We start from the raw sequence: 26,512 nt of genomic DNA on the forward strand, positions 1-26,512 counted from the left end.
TGCTGGGACGAGGGAGCAGTACCCCAGGACATGCGCGATGCCAATATCATCACCCTCTATAAAAACAAAGGTGACCGCGGTGACTGCAACAACTACCGTGGAATCTCCCTGCTCAGCATAGTGGGGAAAGTCTTTGCTCGAGTCGCTCTGAACAGGCTCCAGAAGCAGGCCGAGCGCGTCTACCCTGAGGCACAGCGTGGCTTTCGTGCAGAGAGATCGACCGTTGACATGCTGTTCTCTCTTCGTCAGATACAGGAGAAATGCCGTGAACAACAGATGCCCCTCTACATTGCTTTCATTGATCTCACCAAAGCCTTTGACCTCGTCAGCAGACGTGGTCTCTTCAGACTACTAGAAAGGATTGGATGCCCACCAAAGCTACTAAGTATCATCACCTCATTCCATGACAATATGAAAGGCACAATTCAACATGGTGGCTCCTCATCAGAGCCCTTTCCAATCCTGAGTGGCGTGAAACAGGGCTGTGTTCTCGCACCCACACTTATTGGGATTTTCTTCTCCCTACTGCTTTCACATGCGTTCAAGTCCTCTGAAGAAGGAATTTTCCTCCACGCAAGATCAGGTGGCAGGTTGTTCAACCTTGCCCGTCTAAGAGCGAAGTCCAAAGTACGGAAAGTCCTCATCAGGGAACTGCTCTTTGCTGACGATGCTGCTTTAACATCTCACACTGAAGAGTGTCTGCAGAGTCTCATCGACAGGTTTGCGGCTGCCTGCAATGAATTTGGCCTAACCATCAGCCTCAAGAAAACGAACATCATGGGGCAGGACGTCAGAAATGCTCGATCCATCAATATTGGCGACCACGCTCTGGAAGTGGTTCAAGAGTTCACCTACCTAGGCTCAACTATCACCAGTAACCTGTCTCTCGATGCAGAAATCAACAAGTGCATGGGAAAGGCGTCCACTGCTATGTCCAGACTGGCCAAGAGAGTGTGGGAAAATGGCACACTGACACGGAACACAAAAGTCCGAGTGTATCAGGCCTGTGTCCTCAGTACCTTGCTCTATGGCAGCGAGGCCTGGACAACGTATGCCAGCCAAGAGTGACATCTCAATTCATTCCATTTTCGCTGCCTCCGGAGAATACGTGGCATCAGGCGGCAGGACCGTATCTCCAACACAGAAGTCCTCGAGGCGGCCAACATCCCCAGCTTGTACACACTACTGAGTCAGCGGTGCTTGAGATGGCTTGGCCATGTGAGCCACATGGAAGATGGCAGGATCCCCAAAGACACATTGTACAGCGAGCTCGCCACTGGTATCAGACCCACTGGCCGTCCATGTCTCCGCTTTAAAGACGTCTGCAAATGCGACATGAAATCCTGTGACATTGATTACAAGTCGTGGGAGTCAGTTGCCAGCATTCGCCAGAGCTGGCGGACAGCCATAAAGACGGGGCTAAAATGTGGCGAGTCGAAGAGACTTAGTAGTTGGCAGGAAAAAAGACAGAGGCGCAAGGGGAGAGCCAACTGTGCAACAGCCCCGACAAACAAATTTCTCTGCAGCACCTGTGGAAGAGCCTGTCACTCTAGAATTGGCCTTTATAGCCACTCCAGGCGCTGCTTCACAAACCACTGACCATCTCCAGGCGCGTATCCATTGTCTCTTGAGATAAGGAGGCCAAAGAAGTATATCGTCTGAGTTAAGGTAACTGTAATGGTGCATTTGTTTTGCAGGTTTAACATTTGTATGGAATGGTTGTACCACTACTAAATTGTCATTGTATTTCCAATATGGCTCCAGAATGAAGCGGAGTGATAGAGGAGGTAGCTCACACTGCTTCAGTCTGGCACCATATGGAGTGTAGATCTAATGAGGTGCCAAAGATGATTTGCAAAGTGCTCATGAGGTCTGTTGGACCTTCCCCATCCTAGGCACTTTGCAATTCTTGTTTAGAGAGCAGAGATTCACCAATTCCAACATTCTAAACATTTAAATTTGTAATTTTTGGCAGAGAGTGTTGTGCATGTTTGTATGCAGTTATTCACAGAACTCTTTTCCAAAGAGGAGACCTAAATCTCCAACAAGCCAGAGACAAGCACTGGAAACTGGGTTGTTCATGGATGGATCCTGAACGATATTAACCAGTTTCAAGCCAGTAGCTGTCGTGTAAATGCCCTGAGATATTTCCTTTTTACCATCCAACTGAAAGCAAGCACTTTAGAATAAAAAAGACCTGTATAATTTAACAGCGAGTCCTTACAGAACTCTTAAAATTATTACATCATACAGTTCTTAAATATGAGGTATTTATATCTTTCACCTGACGGTGGTGGTAACCAAAGAAATTCTAATCCTTTCATGTTTATTGCAAATACTTGAATTTGGTCCAGTTTGGACCTTCTGAGCTATAGCTGGGGGTAAGTTGTGTCATGTGTCCCTCACCAATATGTCAACTGGTTTGCATTGCGAATCGCAGCTCCAAAGTTTTTTTTTCAACTGGTAAAGTTATTGATTTTCAGTTATCTAAATATTCTTGGTCCAGTGTGTCTTTAATCAAAATCTCAAGAAAGTCAGAATCCTCATCCTTCTTACCAGCTATTACACCAATCTCCCACAGACGGTCAAGTGAAAGTTGGATTATGTTCATGCTTTGGTGTATTCGCAGCAAACAGAGAAAATGAAGGCCCTTGCAGTGGAGATAAAGGTACTGGTATAGACCAAATAGATACATTGATGGCTGAAGCTTTCAAACAATTGACTCGATCTTGCTGACTATAATGCTCTCTCAGACGCTTCATGTATCCATCAGTAGTGTTTTCATCTTTCTTGAAACAAATAATGTAGCACTTTGGAAGGAAATGGCAGCACAGGATGCCATAGTTTGATGCTAAGATTGCAACCACTTCAACTGCTGGGAGATATTGATCATCAGTGTTGACATACACAGGGACAAAAGAAATCCATACAATTATGTAGATGAGCATGCTGAATGTGATAAACCTGGCCTCATTGTACCTATCTGGCAGCTTCCTGCCCATGAATGCGAGCAGGAAACAAAAAATTGCAAGTATAGCTATATATCCTAACATGACACCAAATGCCACATTGGAGCCTTCTTCACATTTTAGTAGAATCATTTTAGGTGCATCATAACTTATTAAAGGACGCGGTCTTTTAAGTGTCAACCACAGTGCACAAACAATTACTTGAATTACAGTACACACTAGCAAAATTACTATGGGTTTATACAACTTCTTCATTTGTTTACGGACAACGGGATCAAACTTAAATACCAGAATGATCCTAAAAGATTTGATCAAAATCCAAGAAACACAAATAGTGAAGCTTATGCCAAAGAGAGGTTGTCTAATGTTGCAGCCGTAACTTGTTGGTTTGCCAATAAAAAAAGCAGTACTGACAAAGCTAAGGAACAATGAGAAGAGTATTACATAACAGAGCTGACCTCCAGCAGCCTTCACTGCTGGAGTTTTCAAATTCAGTGTGAAAATTATAGTAATTACAATTATTAAAATAACTCCAAAACAAGCAAAAACTTCAAGGACAATCGCAAACCCATCGTTCCATCTAAAGAATTCAATGGTTCTGTTATTGCATTTTGAACTTCCAGCATCAGACCACTGGTCATCTGAGCATTTCAAACAGTTGTTCATATCTGTGATGCAATAAAAATCCTCATTAGACACCCAAATTAACGGGGAAAAAAACTAACAGAATTATAAAATTTGCAGAAAATAGTCAGAAACTTCTTCCACATTTTGTGATTGATTTATAAAGGATTTCTGTATTTTATACAGATAAAGGGTATTACATTCACAAGACCACTAAATAAATGTAGATGAAGATGTTCATTCAGTTCACCATAACTCATCCATCTAGTAATCTGCATTGTGTCACTTTGCTTCCATTAACATGCTTTGTGGATGATTTCAAATATTGATCACACTTTGTGTGAAGAAGTTGTAAATTGCTTTTTAATCAGATTTACTTAATGCTCCATTGTTCTACTGTCTTATCTACATAAAAGGAGTATTCCATAGTTGCCTTATCTATGACACTTAATATACTTACTCATATGTTTTTTTAAATTAATTCATGGGATGTGGGCGTTGTTGGCTAGGCCAGCGTTTATTGCGCATCCCTAATTGCCCTTGAGAAGGTGATAGTGAGCTGCCCTTGAATTTCTGCAGATCATTGAGTGGTGCAGTGGTTCGCAGTCTCACAGCTCTAGTGACCTGGGTTTGGTTCTGGGTATTGACTGAGTGGAGTTTGAAGTTTTCCCTGTGACTGCATGGGTTTCTGCCAGGTGCTCTGGTTTCCTCTCACAGCCAAAGACTTGCAGGTTGATAGGTAAATTGGTCATTGTAAATTGCCACCAGTGTAGGTAGGTGGTAGGAGAATTGAGGGAAGGTGGGGATGTGATAGGAATATGGGATTAATGTAGGATTAGTATAAATGGGTGGTTGATGGCCAGCACAGACTTGGTGGGCCAAAGGGCCTGTTTCAGTGCTGTATGACTCTATGTAGTGTAGGGATACCAACAGTGCTATTAGGAAGGGAGTTCTGGCATTTTGACCCAGCAACTGTGAAGGAATAGCAATATAGTTTCAAGTCAGGATGGTGTGTGGCTTGGAGGGGTGTTCCCAACCATTTGCTGCCCTTGTCCTTCTAGGTGCTATAGGTCAAGGGTTTGGAAGGAGTAACTAAGGAGACTTGATGCATTGCCGCAGTGCATTTTGTAGATGGTACACACTTGCCACTGTGTGTCGGTGGAAGACGGAGTGGATGGGATGCCAATCAAATGGGCTGCTTTGTCCTGGATGGTGTCAAGCTTCTTGAGTTTTGTTGGAGCTACACCCATCCAGGCAAGTGGAGAGTATTCCATCACACTCCTGACTTGTGCCTTGTAGATGGTGGACAGGCTTTGGGGAGATAGGAGGTGAGTTACTCGCCGCAGGATTCCTAGTCTGTGACTTGCTCTTGTATTCACAGTATTTATATGGCTACTCCGGTTCAGTTTCTGGTCAGTGGTAACCCCCAGGATGCTGATAGTGGGGGATTCAGCAGTGGTAATGCCATTGAATGTCAAGAGAAATGGTTAGATTCTCTCTTATTGGAGGTGGTCATTGAGTGGCACTTGTGTGGTGCGAATGTTACTTGCTACTTATCTGCCCAAGCCTGGATATTGTCCAGGTCTTGCTGCATTTCTACACGGAGTCAGTATTTGAGACGTCGCAAATGGTGTTGAACATTGTGCAATCATCAGAAAACATCAACACTTCTGACCTTATGATTGAAGGAAGGTCATTGATGAAGCAGCTAAAGATGGTTGGGCCTACGACACTATCTTGAGGAACTCCTGCAGTGATATCCTGGAGCTGAGATGATTGAACTCCAACAACCACAACCATCTTCCTTTGCGCTAGGTATCATTCCAACCAGCGGAGAGTTTTCCCCCGATTTTCATTGACTTCCAGTTTTGCTAGAGCTCCTTGATGCCATATTCGGTGAAATGCTGCCTTGATGTCAAGGGCAGTCACTCTCACCTCACCTCTTGACTTCAGCTCTTTTGTCCATGTTTAAACCAAGGCTGTAATGAGGACAGGAGCTGAGTGGCCCTGACGGAACCCAAACTGAGCGTCACTGAGCAGGCTATTGCTAAGCAAGTGCCACTTGATAGCACTGTCGACAACACTTTGCACACTTTACTAATGATTGAGAGTGGACTGATGGGGCAGTAATCGGCCAGTTTGGACTTGTCCTGCTTTTTGTGTACAGGAAATACCTGGGCAATTTTCCACACTGCCGGGTAGATGCCAGTGTTGTAGCTGTACTGGAACTGCTTGGCTAGGGGTGTGGCAAGTTCTGGAGCTCTGCGATTTGAACATTTAGGACTTTATCCACTGGAAGGTTAAGGGAGAACAAAGTACTGTTTAAAGTTTTGGAAAGGTTTCTGATAGTAATTAAATGATTATTTCCAATTTGAAACTATGAGACATTAATTAGAATTTTTTTTATTCGCTTGTGGGATGTAGGCATTGCTGGCTAGGCCAGCATTTGTTGCCCATTCCGAATTGCCCTTGAAATGAGTGGCTTGCTAGGCCATTTTAAAAGTCAAGTATATTGCTGTGGGCCTGGCATCACATGTAGGTCAGAGCAGGTATGGGTGGAAGATTTCCTTCCCTAAAGGACATGAGTGAATCAGATGGGTTTTTACAACAGTTGTTTCATGGTCATCATTAGACTAGATTTTTAATTCCAGGTTTATTATTTGAATATAAATTTTGCCATCTGTTATGGTGGGATTTGAACCCATATCCCTGGAGCATCAGTCTGGGCATTGAATTATTAGTTCAGTGACATTACCACTGTGCCACCACCTCCACCTACTTATAAGCATAAAGATGGAAGTTGAAAGAAAACTTTCATGCAAATAGTTATTGGAATATGAAAGGCATTACCACAAGTGGCAATTGAAGCCATGCCCACCATAACATATGAGAAAATTGGATACAAACTTGAAGAGTAAAATTTTGAAGAGCAGTGAAATGGAATTAGAGCACTAAGTTCTGATATTGAGTTCCTCTGGTCTTTCCTCAAAACTCAATCTTCTGATCCTAGAGATCAGCTTGATATCTATTTGATAGCCATCCCACCTGTGACAATAACCAGTACTCACCCCAATCTACAGAGTAGTATCCTTCTGTGCAAGGCACACAGCCATAGCAACAGCTGTGTGAGGAATGTGAGTCCTTCCTTTGTCCAGGTTTGCAGGACTGTGAGCAGTTAGAAAACACAGCCTAGAGAAAGCATAATTAATAGTTGATTCTTCCAAACTATCATTAATTTAATGTGATAGTAGTTGTATTTAAAAGTTATTTACCTCTCACCAGTCACCAAGGCCACTGTTTTGTCAGCTGCATCATAGAGGAGTGGCCACTTTGTTTATTGGTATGTTTTGTTTTATTTTTAGAAATAAGTTTTATCAATCATTCAAAGAAACATTATTAACTTGTGAACAGGATGATTGAATTTCCATTGTATTGGTGCATGGTAACTTTTATCTTTTCTAACATTTTTCCACATTTTCTGCTGGAGATAATATGTTTAAATTAAGAACTCATATTCAGGCAACTGGAAACCACTGTACTCACAACCAGGAAGTTTGAGTTCGAATTTCAGATATGTGATGTTTGTAGTTGGGATTTGTAAAGGAATGAGTTTGATAAATTAAGACAGACACGAAACACAAACTGTGTGTAGAGGGATCACTTCCTGCATTACTTAAGGGTCAGCCTTGGCTCAGCTGCTAGCACTCTTGCCTCAGAGTCAGAAGGTTGAGGTTCAGGCTGCACTGCAATCATATAATCTGGGCTGACACTTTGCTGTAGTAATAAGGGAAGATTGGATTGTTGGAAGCAATGTCCTTTGGATGACATATTAAACCAACAGCCATCTCCCTGCTCCAGTGGATGCAAAAAATCCAATGGCATTTTTCAAAGAAAAGCAATGAGTTCTTATGGTGTACTGGGCAACATTCCTCCCACAACCAACTTCATCAAAAGCAGATTATTGGGTCATTTATCTCATTGCTGTTTATGTACATGTAGCCTGTCACATTTCTCTATACAACAGCAACAATGATTGTGCTTGATTGAAAAGCACTTTGAACATCCTGCAAGTTCTTTCTTTTGTGGAAAGCTATTGAAGAAAGACATTTTTGATGTTCTAAGGTGGCCTCTTCAAATTCAGTCAAGATAAGAAGGAGCAGAGTCACTACCCTGTGCAGGTTTGCTCTCTCCTGTTCAAGTTTTTGAATTTGTTTTTATTGGAAACTTGCGATTTGGCACAACCTTACAGATGTTAGAGTGGCAATAGTTTGAAGTTTAAAGTTGCAGCAAGACAGTTTTCCCTGTTGCAGTATGGGCATGAATGCGAACTCGGAAAGAAATACCATGTTGCTCAACTACTTTGTATTCAGTCTTAGTCAAGGTATAACAGTTTGAGAGGACACCTTTTAAGGCTGTTACTTTGCCTATCTACATTGTATAGTAAAATGCTGATTTTCTGAAGCTGGCAAAATTTATGGCAACAGAAGCAATCTTAAATTACTGTCTTACAACAACAAATTAACTGCACATCAAAAAAAAATCCAAACCTTTGTGATATTTCTGAAGGTATCATCATAAATGTATATTTTTTTATCCAGAAGTTTGTACTCTCCAACTGTTTTAAAGTGTGTAGTGCCATTGTCCATCACCCACTTTGTCAAGTCATATCCATTTATGGAATCTCCAAATTTGTCAAAGTAAAACTGTCTCCCTGCTTCAATGAAATTCACTGTTTTTAGTACTTCAAGTAGCTGCAAACAAAAGGACCAATGGTTAGTATACAATTTTATTGGCAGGATTGGGAATACAGAGACTAGTTACTATTTTTTGGTTAACTGGGTATCTGGCATGTGCAGAAAACTACTGCCAAATGTAATAATCCCCAATTCAGTTACTAAGAAAACTACCTCCACCTCTAGAGTTTCCCTGTAGGCAGACGTCTCACATTTCTATGTTCAAAGGACTCAGATGCATATTGGCTGAGGAAAAGCTATTTACACAAAGCCAGTAATATAGTAATTTAACCATTTTTCCACTTTTTTGCAAACTAATGGCAACAGTTTGCATTTCTAAAGTGCTTTCCATATTGAAACACATCTCAAGGTGCTTCGTAGATTTGTTAGCTGACCTTGCAATATAGCAAGAAGGAATAAAGCATGTTTTAACTTTTAGGTAAGGTTTCTCTAAAGAATTAGCAGTGTTTCTTTTCTTACGTCAGTACTTTGCACTGAACCAGTCACCTACATCTAGCCAATGTCTTTTGAATTGGTGATGCTGAGCCTTTGAATGGTATAGTCAAAATCCTGGAGCCTGGTAGTTACAATAGTACAAAGTCATATGATGGAGAGTGTTGTCATTCATAGACGACTCATATAATAGATACAAAAGTGAACTTAGTATCAGGATATGTGCATCAGATCAATCACTGCACTGCTGTATAATTACAGGATGATTTAACAATTACTTTATAGTTAAATAAGAATAATATCAGAGTAAAAATATCTACCCTCCATGGTGCAAAAGTGAATGTTTTTTGACATGCTCCTTCTTGACATTTGAGCAGATTCCTCAGAGCATGAGCTATTGATTTAATTGCCAAGTATGTTGCGTAAGTGCCAGCGAGCTCAACGTTTTGAACCAAATAATTGTCATCAAAATCGGCGATGGATTCATTTGGTTTGATACAAGCAAGAGGTGATACCAATTTCAAGGAGTCTGGAATTGAGCAGTGCTCTGAGCTTGAGTTGCATGTCTTTGTGTAATTGAGATACTCATCTGAACAAGTAAAGCGAAGTTGCTTGTATTCTTCAATGAACTTGTTAAAAGCCCCAGGCCCTGGCCTTAGGTTCTTTAAGTGTGTTAGAAAGCCTGGAATGTTTCCATTTTTGAAAGAAAAACCAAATATGTTTCCAACTTTTTTAATATTCGGCATTGTTGCAACTGCTCTGGATACGGACCAAGCATCACTGGCAATCCATGTTCTAGTAACATTACGCTGAATGATTTCATTGAACAGTTTAATAACAATTGATGGTTTAGCAAAGAGAACAATAACACTTGCATTGGGACTGGCTTCAATTTTTGAAACCAAGGCCTGTATGCTTTTATCACTTTGTTCAGCAGCCACAAATGTTGGAATCAGTTCTTGAAAACCAATACAAATGTTAAGGTCCTGTGCATTTGAAATGAACTCAGTCATTGCAGATCTGCCATAGTCGTCATCAATTGCGATAATCCCAATCCAGTTCCAATGAGAGATGCTGGTGAATCGAGCCAAGGCCTTTGTCTGATGGATGTCACTTGGAACAGTGCGTAAAAAAGATGAAAATCTCACCTTATCACTAAGGATTGGAGCAGATGATGCAGAACTGATCTGTAAAACGTTCAGAATAAAGGAAAGTTGTTCAATGAAGATTATGTTAAATACACACATTAGACACATAAGGGCATGGTTTTTTTCCCTGTAATAACCTCTGAATTTGAGTGGAAGTGGTTGCTCCATCACTTCCCTGGTGCAACACTGCTGGAATTTCCTTTAACCATTTATGGGCTCCTGATTGCTCTCAGGAAACGCACTGAGAACTTGCCAGGAATAGCTAATGAGCCTGATCAAGGAATCTGGACTTGGTCATGACAGAGTCAAGGTGGAGATCGTAAATCCTGCTCCAATCCTGGGAAAGGAATAACTAACTCTCAGTTTTTTTTTCACCCGTTCCAGCTTTTTCTCTTTGAATTCTATTTTAGTTCTATACTTCCTACAATCACATTTAATCAAATTAATATTAGGTTTTCTCAGTTTTGCTGATTCTGTGATAATCAGAGGGTCCCAACATCGGGTGCATGTTTGAACAGAATGGTAGCTCCATGCCATTTTGGAAATAAGGTCAGATTTCAGAAGGGACAAAGAACATTGCAAAAAAGGTCATGCATTTTTAACTCAAAGATCTCTTAAAGGGACAGCCATTATCATAATATATTTCCCAGTAATATCTGTGATCTCTGCATGGTACATGGAGCATAACTTTACTCAAGGATTGATACCTGCTTAATGGACCTATTTATAGACAAATAAATAATGATACGCATCCTACTGTATTATTGAACAGGCTGCTGTTTTTGTTCAGTAGTTTGGAGGACTGTTGCGAGTGATGGCAGTTGCTGATAGCAATAAAGTCCTTCCATGTTGTTGCAAAAAATGTGCAATAGTATATGTTCCCTCATTGAAGGGGTCAATGACGAGGAGGCATAGATTTAAAGTGATTGGTAGAAAAATTAGGGGGGAGATGAGGAAAAACTTTTTCACCCAGAGGGTGGTGGGGAACTCACTCTGGAACTCACTGCCTGAATGGATAGTTGAGGCAGAAACCCTCCACTCATTCAAAAAGAGTCTGGATATGTACCTCAAGTGCTGTAATCTGCAGGGCTACGGATCAAATGCTGGAAGGTGGGATTAGAATAGGTGGATCGTTTTTCAGCCGACACAGACACGATGGGCCAAGTGACCTCTTTCTGTGCCTCAAACTTTCTATGATTGTTGCCTTCATCCCACTTTCCAATACTCTACAAATTGAAAAAAAGCTGGTTTCTTCCAGAGAGAAAAGTCACAAGAGTATAGCACCTTATGACAGATTTGCTACATGATATAATCATTGTTGGGGAAGTATCTAAGAGAGATCAAAATCTGTGAAACATAGAGCCAAATTTTGCTAAAAATTTTGGCATGTTGACAATGCACGTTATTGTTAAGATGCAAATTGGCCAGCAAATTCAGGTGATTAAGAAATAAGGCATGAGTTGCGAATCACCAGAATTTATGCTACTCATCGTTTGCTTAGCACAGAAGGCATTTCTCCCTGAGCATCTGCATTATATTTTAAGACCTTGCTGGATTTGCATATTAATTGCTCATTAAACTAGCTGTAGAAAGTTAGGGCTAGTAATTACAAGTGTAAGTACCCTTTAATGATTCCGGAGTTGAGGGGGTTGGCTTATGAGGAGAGACTGAGTAGATTGGGATTATATTCATTGGAATTCAGAAGAATGAGGGGGAATCTTATAGAAACATATAAAATTATGAAGGGAATAGATAAGATACAAGTAGAGAGGATGTTTCCACTGGCAGGTGAAGCTAGGACAAGAGGGCATAGCTTCAAGATTAGAGGGAGCAGATTTAGGACTGAATTAAGAAGGAACTTCTTCACCCAGAGGGTTGTTAATCTATGGAATTCCTTGCCCAGTGAAGTAGTTGACGCTTCTTCAGTAAACGTTTTTAAAGCTAAGGTAGATATCTTTTTGAACAATAAAGGAATTAAGGGATACGGTGAGAGCGCGGGTAAGTGGATCTGAGTCCACAAAAAGATCAGCCATGATCTTATTGAATGGCGGAGCAGGCTCGAGGGGCCGGACGGCCTACTCCTGCTCCTAGTTCTTATGATCTTATGATAAGTGTTAATTATTGCCAATCAACCTCAATGGTCCTGAAAATTATCTATTACAAGTGTGGAGTCTCATTCTTACAGGGTTTGAATTTTTCAGAAAGATTTTTTAGAAATAACAACATTAAAACCTTATTTTGTTTTCTTTTCCTTTCTGTCTTTCCCCCCACGCCCCCACCTCCCCCCCCCCCCCCCCCCCCCCCCCACCACCTCTCAATCCAGTCTTTATTTCTCTTTGTCTCTTTCTGTTCCTTATTTGACATAACACCCATATTTTTGGTGCCATGGGTCCTGTTTCAGGTTCAAAATTGTGTTTGTGCCACGCAGGCATATTTCGCATGTAGGCCAGGTAAGACACCATTTTGGTGAGGTTGCTAATTTGGGTGCTGGGAGCATGTGCCAGAAGTAAGCAGTGAACAAAGAAGAACAAAGAACAGTACAGCACAGATCTGCGCTGATCTTGATGCCTGCCTAAAGTAAAACCTTCTGCACTTCCGGGGACCGTATCCCTCTATATCCATACTATTCATGTATTTGTCAAGATGCCCCTGAAACGTCGCTATCGTACCTGCTTCCACCACCTCCCCCGGCAGCAAGTTTCAGGCACTCACCACCCTCTGTGTAAAGAACTTGCCACGCACATCACCTCTAAACTTTGCCCCTCTCACCTTAAACCTATGTCCCCTAGTAACTGACTCTTCCACCCTGGGAAAAAGCTTCTGACTATCCACTCTGTCCATGTCGCTTATAACTTTGTAAACCTCTATCATGTCGCCCCTCCACCTCCATCGTTCCAGTGAAAACAATCCGAGTTTATCCAACCTCTCCTCATAGCTAATGCCCACCAGACCAGGCAACATCCTGGTAAACCTCTTCTGTACCCTCTCCAAAGCCGCCACATCCTTCTGGTAGTGTGGCGACCAGAATTGCACGCAATATTCTAAGTGTGGCCTAACCAAAGTTCTGGACAGCTGCAGCATGACTTGCCAATTTTTATACTCTATGCCCCGAGTGATGAAGGCAAGCATGCCGTATGCCTTCTTGACTACCTTATCCACCTGCGTTGCCACTTTCAGTGACCTGTGGACCTGTACGTCCAGATCTCTCTGCCTGTCAATACTCCTAAGGGTTCTGCCATTTACTGTATACTTCCCACTCGTATTAGACCTTCCAAAATTCATTACCTCACATTTGTCCGGATTAAACTCTATCTGCCATCTCTTCGCCCGAGTCTCCAACCGATCTACATCCTGTTGTATCCTCTGACAATACTCATCACTATCCGCAACTCCTCCAAACTTTGTGTCGTCCGCAAACTTACTAATCAGACCAGCTACATTTTCTTCCAAATCATTTATATATACTACAAACAGCAAAGGTCCCAGCACTGATCCCTGCGGAACACCACTAGTCACATCCCTCCATTCAGAAAAGCACCCTTCCACTGCTACCCTCTGTCTTCTATGACTGTGCCAGTTCTATATCCATCTTGCCAGCTCACCTCTGATCCCGTGTGACTTCACCTTTTGTACCAGTCTGCCATGAGGGACCTTGTCAAAGGCTTTACTGAAGTCCATATAGATAACATCCACTGCCTTCCTTCATCAATCATCTTCATCACTTCCTCAAAAAACTCGATCAAATTAGTGAGACACAACCTCCCCTTCACAAAACCATGCTGCCTCTCGCTAATAAGTTCGTTTGTTTCCAAATTGGAGCAAATCCTGTACCGAAGAATCTTCTCTAATAATTTCCCTACCGCTGACGTAAGGCTCACCGGCCTATAATTTCCTGGATTATCCTTGCTACCCTTCTTAAACAAAGGAACAATATTGGCTATTCTCCAGTCCTCTGAGACCTCACCTGTAGCCAATGAGGATGCAAAGATTTCTGTGAAGGCCCCAACAATTTCTTCCCTTGCCTCCCTCAGTATTCTGGGGTAGATCCCATCAGGCCCTGGGGACTTATCTACCTTAATGCTTTGCAAGACACCTAACACCTCCTCCTTTTTGATAATGAGATGACTGAGACTATCTACACTCCCTTCCCTCGGCTCATCATCCACCAATTCCTTCTCTTTGGTGAATACTGATGCAAAGTACTCATTTAGTACCTTGCCCATTTCCTCTGGCTCCACACATAGATTCCCTTCTCTGTCCTTGAGTGGGCCAACCCTTTCCCTGGTTATCCTCTTGCTCTTTATATACGTATAAAAAGCCTTGGGATTTTCCTTAATCCTGTTTGCCAATGACTTTTCATGACCCCTTTTAGCGCTCCTGTCTCCTTGCTTAAGTTCCTTCCTACTGTCTTTATGTTCCGCAAGGGATTCGTCTGTTCCTAGCCTTCCAGCCCTTACGAATGCTTCCTTTTTCTTTTTGACCAGGCTCACAATGCCCCCCGTTATCCAAGGTTCCCGAAACTTGCCAAACTTATCCTTCTTCCTCACAGGAACATGCCGGTCCTGGATTCTAATCAATTGACATTTGAAAGACTCCCGCATGTCAGATGTTGATTTACCCTCAAACAGCCGCCCCCAATCTAAATTCTTCAATTCCTGCTGAATATTGTTATAATTAGCGTTTCCCCAATTTAGCACCTTCACCCGAGGACTACTCTTATCCTTATCCACAAGTACCTTAAAACGTATGGAATTATGGTCACTGTTCCCGAAATGCTCCCCAGCTGAAACTACGACCACCTGGCCGGGCTCATTCCCCAATACAAGGTCCAGTATGGCCCCATCCCTAGTTGGACTATCTACATACTGTTTCAAGAAGCCCTCCTGGATGCTCCTTACAAACTCTGCCCCATCCAAGCTCCTGGCACGAAGTGAGTCCCAGTCAATATAGGGGAAGTTTAAAGCACCCACTTCTACAACCCAATTACCTTTACATCTTTCCAAAATCTGTCTACATATCTGCTCCTCTACCTCCCGCTGGCTGTTGGGAGGCCTGTAGAAAAGCCCCAACATCGTGACTGCACCCTTACTATTCCTGAGCTCCACCCATATTGCCTCACTGCATGACCCCTCTGAGGTGTCCTCCCGCAGTACAGCTGTGATATTCTCCTTAACCAGTAATGCAACTCCCCCACCCTTTTTACATCCCTCTCTATCCCGCCTGAAGCTTCTAAATCCTGGAACATTTAGCTGCCAATCCTGTCCTTTCCTCTACCAAGTCTCTGTAATAGCAACATCATAGTTCCAAGTACTAATCCAAGCTCTAAGTTCATCTGCCTTACCTGTTATACTTCTCGCATTGAAACAAATGCACTTCAGACCACCAGTCCTGCTGTGCTCCGCAACATCTCCCTGCCTGCTCTTCCTCTTAGTCTTACTGGCCTTATTTACTAGTTCCCCCTCATTTATTCCACTTGCTGTCCTACTGCTCTGGTTCCCACCCCCCTGCCACACTAGTTTAAACCCTCCCGAGTGACGCTAGCAAACCTCACAGCCAGGATATTTGTGCCCCTCCAGTTTAGATGCAACCCGTCCTTCTTGTACAGGTCCCATCTGTCCCTGAACAGATCCCAATGGTCCAGATATCTGAAACCCTCCCTTCTACACCAGCTGTTCAGCCACGTGTTTAGCTGCACTATCTTCCTATTTCTAGCCTCACTGGCACGTGGCACAGGGAGTAATCCCGAGATTACAACCCTGGAGGTCCTGTCTTTTAACGTTCTACCTAACTCCCTAAACTCCCCCTGCAGGACCTCATCGCTCTTCCTGCCTATGTCGTTGGTACCGATGTGTACCACAACCTCTGGCTGTTCACCCTCCTCCTTCAGAATGCCCCCTGTCCGTTCAGAGACATCCTTGGCCCTGGCACCAGGGAGGCAACATTCCATCCTGGAGTTTCTTTCACGTCCACAGAAGCGCCTATCTGTGTCCCTGACTATAGAGTCCCCTATAACTATTGCTCTTCTGCGCTTTGTCCCTCCCTACTGAACAACAGTGCCAGCTGTGGTGCCACGGCTCTGGCTGCTGCTGTTTTCCCCTGATAGGCCATCCCCCCCAACAGTATCCAAAATGGTATACTTGTTAGAGAGGGGGATAGCCACAGGCACTGACTGCCTGCCACTTCTAGCGGTCACCCATCTATCTGCTTGCACCTTGGGTGTAACCACTTTTCTAAAACTCCTGTCTATGACGCTTTCTGCCACCTGCATGCTCCTAAGTGCATCCAGTTGCCGCTCCAACCAATCCATGCAGTCTGTGAGGAGCTGCAACTGGATACACTTCCTGCAGATGTAGTCGTCCGGAACGCTGGAAGCGTCACGGACCTCCCACATCTCACTTTACCCCTCTAACTGTCATTTCTAGCACTAATTAATAAATGAATTTAAAATAAATAGTGTAGGCGGATCATGCTGTCAGATAGTGTGTAATACTGATTTGAAGTCAGTTGTGCCATTTTCAACCTCAACGTTCCAGCTAATGCCCTCTTTTAACTTCGCACAACTGAACATGTGCTCAGCAGCCAGAAAGCCCCCAATTGTGCTATTTAAAAGGTTCATTAAGTACTTTCAGATGAGTTGCTGATTGATTTCAACTGGCTGTTGATGAGTTAGTAAAAATGCTTGGAGGTTTGTACTGCTATTTAAAGTTGGTGAAGTCTACAAGGAGTGATGTGGCACATGGCCTTGCTTCTTATTTTAAGGGTTCTGCTCAGAAATGGGTGCTGTTGCTTCTATCCTCCTTAGCCTGCAGCATGACAGGAAGAATGAGCAGAGGCAAAACAGAAGGGGAAAACTTGCTCGAAGAGGTAGGAAGAGGCAGAGGAGAAAGGATCTCAGCAGGAGGCCACATCCACCCAGTGTCTACAGGGAGCATTTCTCCTACCTCAACCTAAGCCAGGAACACAGTGTGTGACATCTCCAATTGACAAAGGAGGTGATGTCTGAAATTTGCCACCTCTTGCAGGCAGGCCTGCAGCCATAGAGCAGGGCGAGGAGAGGCTGTAAAGGTGTCTGTGACCTTCTTCATGTCAGGATCCTTCCAGGCTAGAGAAAGGGACATATCCATGTCTTACGGTCACTGTCCACTGTTGTATAGGGGAGGTAACTGATGCACTGTGTGCAAACAGAGGGAAATACATTACCTTCTCTCTTTCCAGACAAAAGCAGGTGGAGCATGCATGTGGTTTTGCCATAAAAGTGGGCTTCCCCATGCTGCAAGATGCCATGATTGCCCCCATGCTGCAAGGTGCCATTGACTGTCCACATGCTGCTCTGCAGGCTTTTCATTTCCTGATTATTTTTTATTCGCTCACAGGATGTGGGTGTCACTGGCTAGGCCAGCATTTATTGCCCATCCCTAATTGCCCTTGAGAAGGTGGTGGTGAGCTGCCTTCTGGAACCACACCAGTCTTTGGGGTGTAGGTACACTCACAGTGTTATTAGGAAGGTAATTCCAGGATTTTGACGCAGCGAAAATAATGGAACGGTGGTATAGTTCCAAGTCAAAATGGTGTGTGTCTTGCAGGGGAACCTATGGTGTTCCCATGCATCTGCTGCCCTTGTCCTTCTAGGTGGTAGAGGTCGCGGGTTTGGAAGGTGCTGTCAAAGGAGTCTTGGTGAGTTGCTGCTGTGCATCTTGTAGATTGTGCGTCAGTGGTGGGATGAGTGAATGTTTGTGGATGGGGTGCTGATCAAGTGAGCTGCTTTGTCCTGGATGGTGTCGAGCTTCTTGAGTGTTGTTGGAGCTGCACTCATCCAGTCAAATGGAGAGTATTCCATCACACTCCTGACTTGTGCCTTGTAGATGGTGGACAGGCATTGGGGAGACAGAAGGTGAGTTACCCACTGCAGAATTTCCAGCTTCTGACCTGCTCTTGTAGCCACAGTATTTATGTGGCTGGTCCAGTTCAGTTTCTGGTCAATGGTAACCCCCAGGATGTTGATTTGCAGCTGGTTTGCGACCATGCTCAGCTCATCAAGCTTGTCAATGCCTGCTATCCTGGCAGCAGTCATGATGCCTTTATTCTGCGCTGGTCTGCGGTACAATCAGCATTTGAGCTACCATGAGAAACCAGAGTGTGGCTACTGGGCAACAAGGACGCAACCCAAGCACACATGGGCAGCGTGCATAAAACGAAAGCCATACTGCCACATGAAATGTCATCGAGCAGATCATTGGAGTACTGAAGCAACACTCCTGTTGCCTGGACTGCTCTGGAGGAGCCCTGCAGTACTGTCTAGACCACATGTCACAATTCATCATGGTCTGCTGCATTCTGTACAATCTCGCCAGAATGAGGACACAGCCCTTGCCACCAAGTATACAGCAAGCAGCTGAGGAGGGGGAAGGGAGGACGATGGGAGGAAGCAAACAACACATCCTTTTTCAGTCTGGGTTCTCCATTATCAACTTATTCGACTGCAGTACTAATGAAGATCCCCCAATTCCCCATTCACAAACACTCCTACACCATACTTTCCCTCTGTCACTGACCATCACAGCACCCTCTTGGCTACAAGACTGAAGTAAAATCCACCACAAAGCAAGCATTGCAAGCCAACGTTGTCAAACAAACCAGTAGGCTATTTGGCCCCTCGTGCCTGCTCCATTGTTCAACTAGATCATGGCTGATCTTCTACCTCAATGCCACTTTCCCACATTATTCCCATATTCCTTGATGCCCTTGATATCTAGAAATGTATCGATCTATGTCTTAATCATACTCAATGACTCAGCCTCCACCGCCCTTTGGGGTAGAGAATGCCAAAGATTCTGAGTGACAGAATTCTTCCTCGTCTCAGTCCTAAATGGCCTGCCCCTTATTCTGAGACTGTGTCCCCTGGTTCTAGACCACCCAGTCAGGCGAAACATTTTCCTGCATCTACCCTGTCGAGCTCTGTAAGTATGTTGAATGCTTCAATGAGATCACCTCTCATTCTTCTAAACTCGAGAGAATATAGGCCCAGTCTATTTAATGTCTCCTCACAGGACAATCCCGCCATCCCAGGAATCAGTCTGGTGAACCTTTGTTGCACTTCCTCTTGGCAAGTATATCCTTCCTTAGATTAGGAGACCAAAATTGTACACAATACTCCAGTTGCAGTCTCACCAAGGCTCTATACAATTCTGATGAAGTGTCACTGACCTGAAATGTTAACTCTGCTTCTCTCTCCATAGTTGCTGCCAGACCTACTGAGTATTACCAGCATTTCTTGTTTTTATTTCAGATTTCCAGCATCTGCAGTATTTTGCTTTTATCTTTACAATTTCAGCAAGACTTCTTTACTGCTGTACTCGAAACCTCTTGCAACGAAGGCCAACATACTATTTGCCTTCCTAACTGCTTGCTGTACTTGCACGTTAGCTTTTAGTGACTTATGAACAAGGACACCCAGGTCCTTTTGGACAGCAACACTTCCCAACCTCTCACTATTTAAGAAATACTCTGCATTTCTTTATTTTCCTACGAATGTAGATAACTTAACATTTTTCCACATTATATTCCATCTGTCATGTTCTTGCCCACTCACTTCATCTGTCTAAATCCCTTTGAAGCCTCTTTGCATCCTCCTTACAACTCACATTCCCACCTAGTTCTGTGTCATTAGCAAATTTGGAAATGTTACATTTAGTCCCCACATCCAAATCATTGATATAGATTTTGAATAGCTGGGGCCCAAGCACTGATCCTTGTGGTACCCCACTAGTAACAGCCTGCCAATCTGTGAGTGACCCGTTTATTCCTACTGTCTGTTTTCTGTTCATTAACCAATTCCCAATCTATGCCAGTATATCCCCCCCAATCCCATGTGCTCTAATTTTGCTTACTAACCTCTTCTGTGGAACCTTATCGAAAGCCTTCTGAAAATCCAAATACACCACATCCACTGGATTCCCCTTATTAATTCTGTTATATCCTCAAAAAACTCTTAACAGGTTTGTTAAACGTGATTTCCCTTTCATAAATCCATGTTGACTCTTCCCAATCCTACCATTATTTTCTAAGTGTCCTGTTATCACATCCTTTATTATAGATTCTAGCATTTTCCCGACTACTGATGTCAGGCTAACAGGTCTGTAGTTACCTATTTTCTCTCTTCCTCCTTTCTTAAATAGCAGGGTTACATTTGCTAACTTCAATCCTGTAGGTACCACTCCAGAATCTATAGAATTTTGGAAGATGGCCACCAATGCATCCACTATGTCTACAGCCACCTCTTTCAACACTCTGACACTCTGGGATGTAGATCATCAGGTCCAGGGGATTTATTAACTTTCAGTCCTATTAATTTCTCCAGTACTACTTTTTTACTGATAATTTCTTTCAGTTCCTCAAGCCACTCATGCCCGATGTCTCACCACATGGAGATCCTGCCTCTAAGCTATCCAATAGCATATGCACAGTCAGTTTCTGAACTGGTGGCTGTGAGTGTCAGAGCAAGTGATGGTTTTCTTCATCATTAGTCTTTCCTTCCTCTATTAATTCCTGCTCCTGCACCACGACCTGGTCGGGTTGCAGTTCTTGGGTATCTGAAAGGGGAAAGGCACAAGAGTAGCTTTGTGGTGAGGGGCAAGACATGCATCCACATACCATCAGTGGCTTGTAAATCTTAAGAGATTGTGGGATGAGGGGAAGTGGGATGTGAGAAGGAGCATTAGGTATGAGGATCTTCAATGGATTCAGCTGTCCCGCTAGTTATGGTTTCAGCAATGGCCGCTCCAATGATGGCAAGCATCATCTCCTCCATGGGGGTGAAGAAATTCAGCCGTGCCTGTCCCCTGCTGGTTAGCTCCTACTGCCCCTACTTTTGTGTCACCTTGTTCCGCAACAGAGAGAGAAGTGTGTCAGTGAGTGCGGTGTAATGTGTTTGGGTGATGTGGTTGCAATGGTTGAATAGCTGGCAGTGTGTGTAAGCTATGAGATGTTAGTGTGAGGTTTGCAGCAGAACAAGGTGTGTCAGGGTAAGGTGAAGGCAGGAATGTGAGCATGAGTTATAATTAATAGAGATTGTTGGTAGGTGAGTGAAGGAGAGGGGATGGTGAATTGAACTGCATGTGAGGCTAGTGGTTCAGGTGTAAAATTATGTCATTTGATGGTGAATTTACTGACCTTGACCACTTGTATGAGGTCATTGAACATCTTGTAGCACTGCATCCAAATTCTCAGGGCTACATTGCTTCCATTGACCATGAGGGATATCTGTTCAATTACCTTCTGAGAGTTTGTCCAGAGGGCCTCCTGACCCCCTTTTTTTTATTCTTTCAAGGGATGTGGGCATCACTGGCAAAGCCAGCGTTTGTTGCCCATCTCTAACTGTCCTGGACAACTGAATGGCTTGCTAGGCCATTTCAGAGGACAGTTAAGAGTCAACCACATTGCTGTGGGTCTGGAGTCACATGCATGCCAGACCAAGTAAGGACAGCAGATTTCTTTCCCTGAAGGTCATCAGTGAACCAGATGGGTTTTAATTACTGTTGATGTTAGTTTCCTGGCACCATTACTGAGACTAGCTTTCAATTCCAGATATTTATTTATATATTTATTGAATTTATATTACACCAGCTGCCATGGTGGGATTTGAACCCGTGTCCGTAAGGGAAGTAGTCTGGGCCTCTGGATTACTAGCTCAGTGACATTACCACTTTGCCACCATCTCTCCCATGGAGAGAAGACCTCTCTTCAAGTCCACTGCATGCACCTAGGACTCCAGTGTCACGTCTGGGAACCTTGGAGCATGCTCTCTCCCTGTTGCATCATTAGTCAGTCTTAGTGCAGGGTCAGACTCTCTTCCCTAGCCACTTCTAGCACCTGATACACCTTTAAGAGATGCAGGATGGCTTTAAGTAGTGGTAACATCGTACAAGCTTAAGCCCCTTGCTGAGGTGTGCAGGCACTCAACAGTGCATTTAGCGCTGAGCTGGATGCAGTTGTTATGTAAATGAGCTGGTAGCATAAAGTTTGTGTGTTGACTGCATCAGAAGCAACTGGTGCAGGTTAATTTTGCACCACGATCTCTGCATCCCCTTTTTAGAGGCTATGCAATTTTGCCCCCATCTTCTTCGTTCTCAGTCTTTCCACTGTTTATTTCTCAATCCTTAAATCTCATTGGGTAAGGAGATGTCCTGTCGGTTGCATGGTTCCCTCAGGTCACAGCTTACACTTTTAGCAACATTGTAGGCAAAATATTTTGAGCTGAAGGGTGCAGGGGTATGCCAATTAACCAGAGGCACAGTTATATGCTCTGCTACAGCAAATTCTGGTCCCTGAATAAGTAAAGTGGGTGTACAATTGGCAAATGAACTTCAGTACAGATAAATATGAGGTGGTACATTTTTGTAGGAAGAATAATGAGGCCACATACTTCCTAGTAATTAAGTGTCTAAAGTGAGGTAGAGGAACAGAGCTATCTGGGGGTTATAGATACACAAAATATTACATGTAATGGCACCAGTTAGTAAGGCCATAAACCAAGCAAACAAAGCACTGGGGTTCACATCTCAAGGAATGGAACTGAAAAGCAGAGGAGTTGTGTTAAACTTGTATACAATCTTGGTTAGACCACACGGAGTACTGTGAACAGTTCTAGTCTTCATATTATAAGAAGGACATGGAGGGACTGGCGAAAATGCAAAAAAAAGATTTACTAGAATTATACAAGGTCTGAGAGGTTATATCTATCAGGAAAGATTGAACAGGCTGGAGTTATTTTTTCTAGATATGAAAAGACTTACCTGATAGAGGTCTTTAAGATTATGAAAGGGTTTGATAAGGTAGACATAGAGAAGATATTTCCACTTGCAAGTGAAACCAGAACTAGCGGCCACATATCTAAGATATATTCAAGAAAGAGTTAGATATAATTCTCAGGGCTAAAGGGATCAAGGGATACGGGGAGAAAGCGGGTACAGGGTACTGAGTTTGGATGATCAGCTATGATCGTACTGAATGGCAGAGCAGGCTTGAAGGGCCGAATGGCCTACTCCTGCTCCTATTTTTCTATGTTTCTAAGATAGTCAGTAATAAAACCAATAGGTAATTTAGGAGAAACTTTGTTACCCAGAGGGTGGTTTGAAGGTGGCATTTGCTAACCTACCACAAGGAGTAGTTGAGATGAATAGCATAAATGCATCTAAGGGAAAACAAGATAAGCATATGAAGCAGAGGGAAGTAGAAAATGATGGGGTTAGACGATGAAGAGTGAAAGAAGGCTTGCATTGAGCATGAACACCAACATGGGCCTGTTAGGCCGAATGGCCTGTTTCTATGCTGGAAATACTTTGTAATACTTGTAAAGAGGAATACAAATATCTTCAAAGAGCATAGAACAAAAGTATTGCACAAGAATATTGCTTTACATACCTGAGGCATGAGCATTACATTAAATATTCTTGCGATGGGAATGGACAACTCAGAATAGATTTCACCAACAACAGCTTTTACAATCGGTTGGTAATCTGTGTAATTGCATCGAACTTCCAGACAATTTTCTGAGGTATTTGACTTGGAAAGTAACTTCATTGCTGTTGCTACAGCCCTGGAGGCATCTGTACAGGTGTCATAGATTTCATATCCAAGTTTAATATCTGGTAGTAGAGTAGAGTTGTTTATCATTTCAATGGTGTATATCATAGCCTGGAGCCAAATAAATCTCTGGGCATCAAACCTTTAAAAATAAATAATTTTGTTCAGTCCAAGCATTAAGAAGGTTAATTGTTTGACATAATCATGTTGATCTCAGAGCTTACTATGATAATTCAATATGTCAAAAGAAAGTTTAAGCTTTTGGAAGAAATTGTTAAACAGTGACAATGACCACCTAGATTAGATTAGAGATACAGCACTGAAACAGGCCCTTCGGCCCACCGAGTCTGTGCCGAACATCAACCACCCATTTATACTAATCCTACACTAATCCCCTATTCCTACCAAACATCCCCACCTGTCCCTATATTTCCCTACCACCTACCTATACTAGTGACAATTTTATAATGGCCAATTTACCTATCAACCTGCAAGTCTTTTGGCTTGTGGGAGGAAACCGGAGCACCCGGAGAAAACCCACGCACACACAGGGAGAACTTGCAAACTCCACACAGGCAGTACCCGGAATCGAACCCAGGTCCCTGGAGCTGTGAGGCTGCAGTGCTAACAACTGCGCCACTGTGCCGCCCCGTAGCACCTGTTGTCCAGAATAATTTTTTGTAAAGTGTGTTTTCCCAACTTATCACTAAGAGTGCAGGGACACTATAGATGTTTTTTCTTAAGTGATGTGATTACCACCAGCAACATGGTGGGGTGAGTGGGAGAGGAAGAGTACCAGTTGCTTACCTAGCCCAAGGCTAACCCCAGGGAATATCTGGAAGTCAGACTAATTTTTTTTTTATTCATTCACGGGATGTGGGCATCGTTGGCTAGGCCAGCATTTATTGCCATCCCTAATTGCCCTTGAGAAGGTGGTGGTGAACCGCCTTCTTGAACCGCTGCAGTCCATGTGGAGTAGGTACACCCACAGTGCTGTTAGGAAGAGAGTTCCAGGATTTTTACCCAGTGATAATGAAGGAACAGCGGTATAGTTCCAAATCAGAGTGGTGTGTGGCATGGAGGGGCACATGCATGTGGTGGTGTTCCCATGCATCTGCTGCCCTTGTCCTTCTAGGTGGTAGAGGTCACAGGTTTGGAAGGCGCTAAGGAGCCATGGTGCATTGGTACAGTGTATCGTGCAGATGGTACACACTGCTGCCACTGCGCGTTGGTGGTGGAGGGAGTGAATGTTTGTGGGTGGGAAGCAAATCAAGCGGGCTGCTTTGTCCTGGATGATGTTGAGCTTCTTGAGTGTTGTTGGAGCTGCACCCATCCAGGCAAGTGGAGAGTATTCCATTACACTCCTGACTTGTGCTTTGTAGATGGTGGACAGGCTTTGGGGAGTCAGGAGGTGAGTTACTCGCCTCAGGATTCCTAGCCTCTGACCTGCTCTTGTAGCCACGGTATTTATATGGCTACTCCAGTTCAGTTTTTGGTCAATAGTAAACCCCAGGATGTTAATAGTGGGGGATTCAGCGATTATAATGCTATTGAATATCAATGGGTGATGGTTAGACTCTCTCTTGTTGTGCGAATGTTATATGTCACAAATCAGCCCAAGCCTGGATGTTGTCCGCATCTGGCTGCATATCTACATAGACTGCTTCAGTATCTGAGGAGTCGTGAATGATGCTGAACTTTGTGCAATCATCAGCAAATGTCCCCACTTCTAACCTAATGACTGAAGGAAGGCCATTGATGAAACAGCTGAAGATGGTTGGGCCTCGGACACTACCCTGAGGAACTCCTGCAGTGATGTCCTGGGATTGAGATGATTGACCTCCAACAACCACAACCATCTTCATTTGCGCTAGGTATGACTCCAATCAGTGGAAAGTTTTCCCCTGATTCCCATTGACGCCAGTTTTGCTGGGCCTCCTTGATGCCATACTCAGTCAAATGCTGCCTTGATGTCAAGGGCAGTCACTCTCACTTCACCCTCTTTTGTCCATGCTTGAACCAAGGCTGTAATGAGGCCCGGAGCAGAGTGGCCCTGCGGAGCTCAAACTGAGTGTCACGGAGCAGAGTATTGCTAAGCAAGATAATTGATAGCACTTTTGACGGCACCTTCCATCACTTTACTGTTGATCGAGAGTAGACTGATGGGATGGTAATTGGCCATGTTGGATTTGTCCTGTTTTTGTGTACAGAACATATCTGGGCAATTTTCCACATTGCTGGGTGGATGCCAGTGTTGGTATTTTAAAGGCGGGCTTCTGCTTGCATTGGAGAACCTGCCCAGGAGCAAGTGGCAGAGTCAGTGCTACTGCAGGCCTTGGACACTCATCGCAGTGTTAAAAGAGCTAGCAATCTCCTGGCCACTAGCTAGAAGTTGGTCCTACTGGAATCATTTAAATTTTCTGGATTTTAGAGTGATTCAATCCGTTCCTTGTGGAGGGATTTCAAATTTAAAGAGCTACTCCCACTGCCTTTGGCAATGTTAGACAGCTGTTTAACACAGGAGTGCCTATTGTCCATCATTGCTATAGATAGATGGAAAATGTGACAGACGACATAACACTGTCATTAATATCTCATTAAAATACCCCACTTGGGCAGATGTTTCTGGTGGCAGCAGTCACTTTTGGTGGAAAATACCAGACATAGCAGCATACAAATACGAATTAGGAACAGGAGTAGGTCGCTCGGCCCTTCGGCCATTCAATAAGTTCGTGGTTGGACTGATTACTCCACATTTCCACCTACCTCTGATAATCTTTCACCCCTTGCTTATCAAGAATCTGTCTACCTCTGCCTTAAAAATATTCAAAGACTCTGCTTCCACCATCTTTTGAGGAAGAGAATTCCAAAGACTCACGACACTCTGAGAGAAAATATTTTTCCTCATCACTGTCTTAAATGGGTGACCCCTTATTTTGAAAGTAACCCCTCATTCTAGATTCTCCCACAAGGGGAAACATCCTTTTCACAGCCACCCTGTCAA

At 43.5% G+C, this 26,512-nt stretch overlaps 1 protein-coding gene across 1 annotated transcript in view; it reads right to left on the reverse strand.

Annotated features, from left to right (window-relative positions):
- Nucleotides 1–2,585: 2,585 nt before the first annotated feature.
- LOC137367142 (G-protein coupled receptor family C group 6 member A-like) overlaps nt 2,586–26,512 on the reverse strand; it is a 32,745-nt gene continuing 8,818 nt past the window's right edge. The window contains exons 4-8 of the mRNA XM_068028582.1: nt 23,347–23,650; nt 9,100–9,966; nt 8,141–8,344; nt 6,662–6,782; nt 2,586–3,637 (exon numbers count right to left, since the gene is read on the reverse strand). Of these exons, the coding sequence (XP_067884683.1) occupies nt 2,586–3,637; nt 6,662–6,782; nt 8,141–8,344; nt 9,100–9,966; nt 23,347–23,650 (2,548 nt within the window). The remainder of the gene's footprint in view (nt 3,638–6,661; nt 6,783–8,140; nt 8,345–9,099; nt 9,967–23,346; nt 23,651–26,512) is intronic.

This window comes from Heterodontus francisci, chromosome 3, assembly GCF_036365525.1.
Source record: "Heterodontus francisci isolate sHetFra1 chromosome 3, sHetFra1.hap1, whole genome shotgun sequence".
In the NCBI taxonomy this organism is placed as follows: domain Eukaryota; kingdom Metazoa; phylum Chordata; class Chondrichthyes; order Heterodontiformes; family Heterodontidae; genus Heterodontus; species Heterodontus francisci.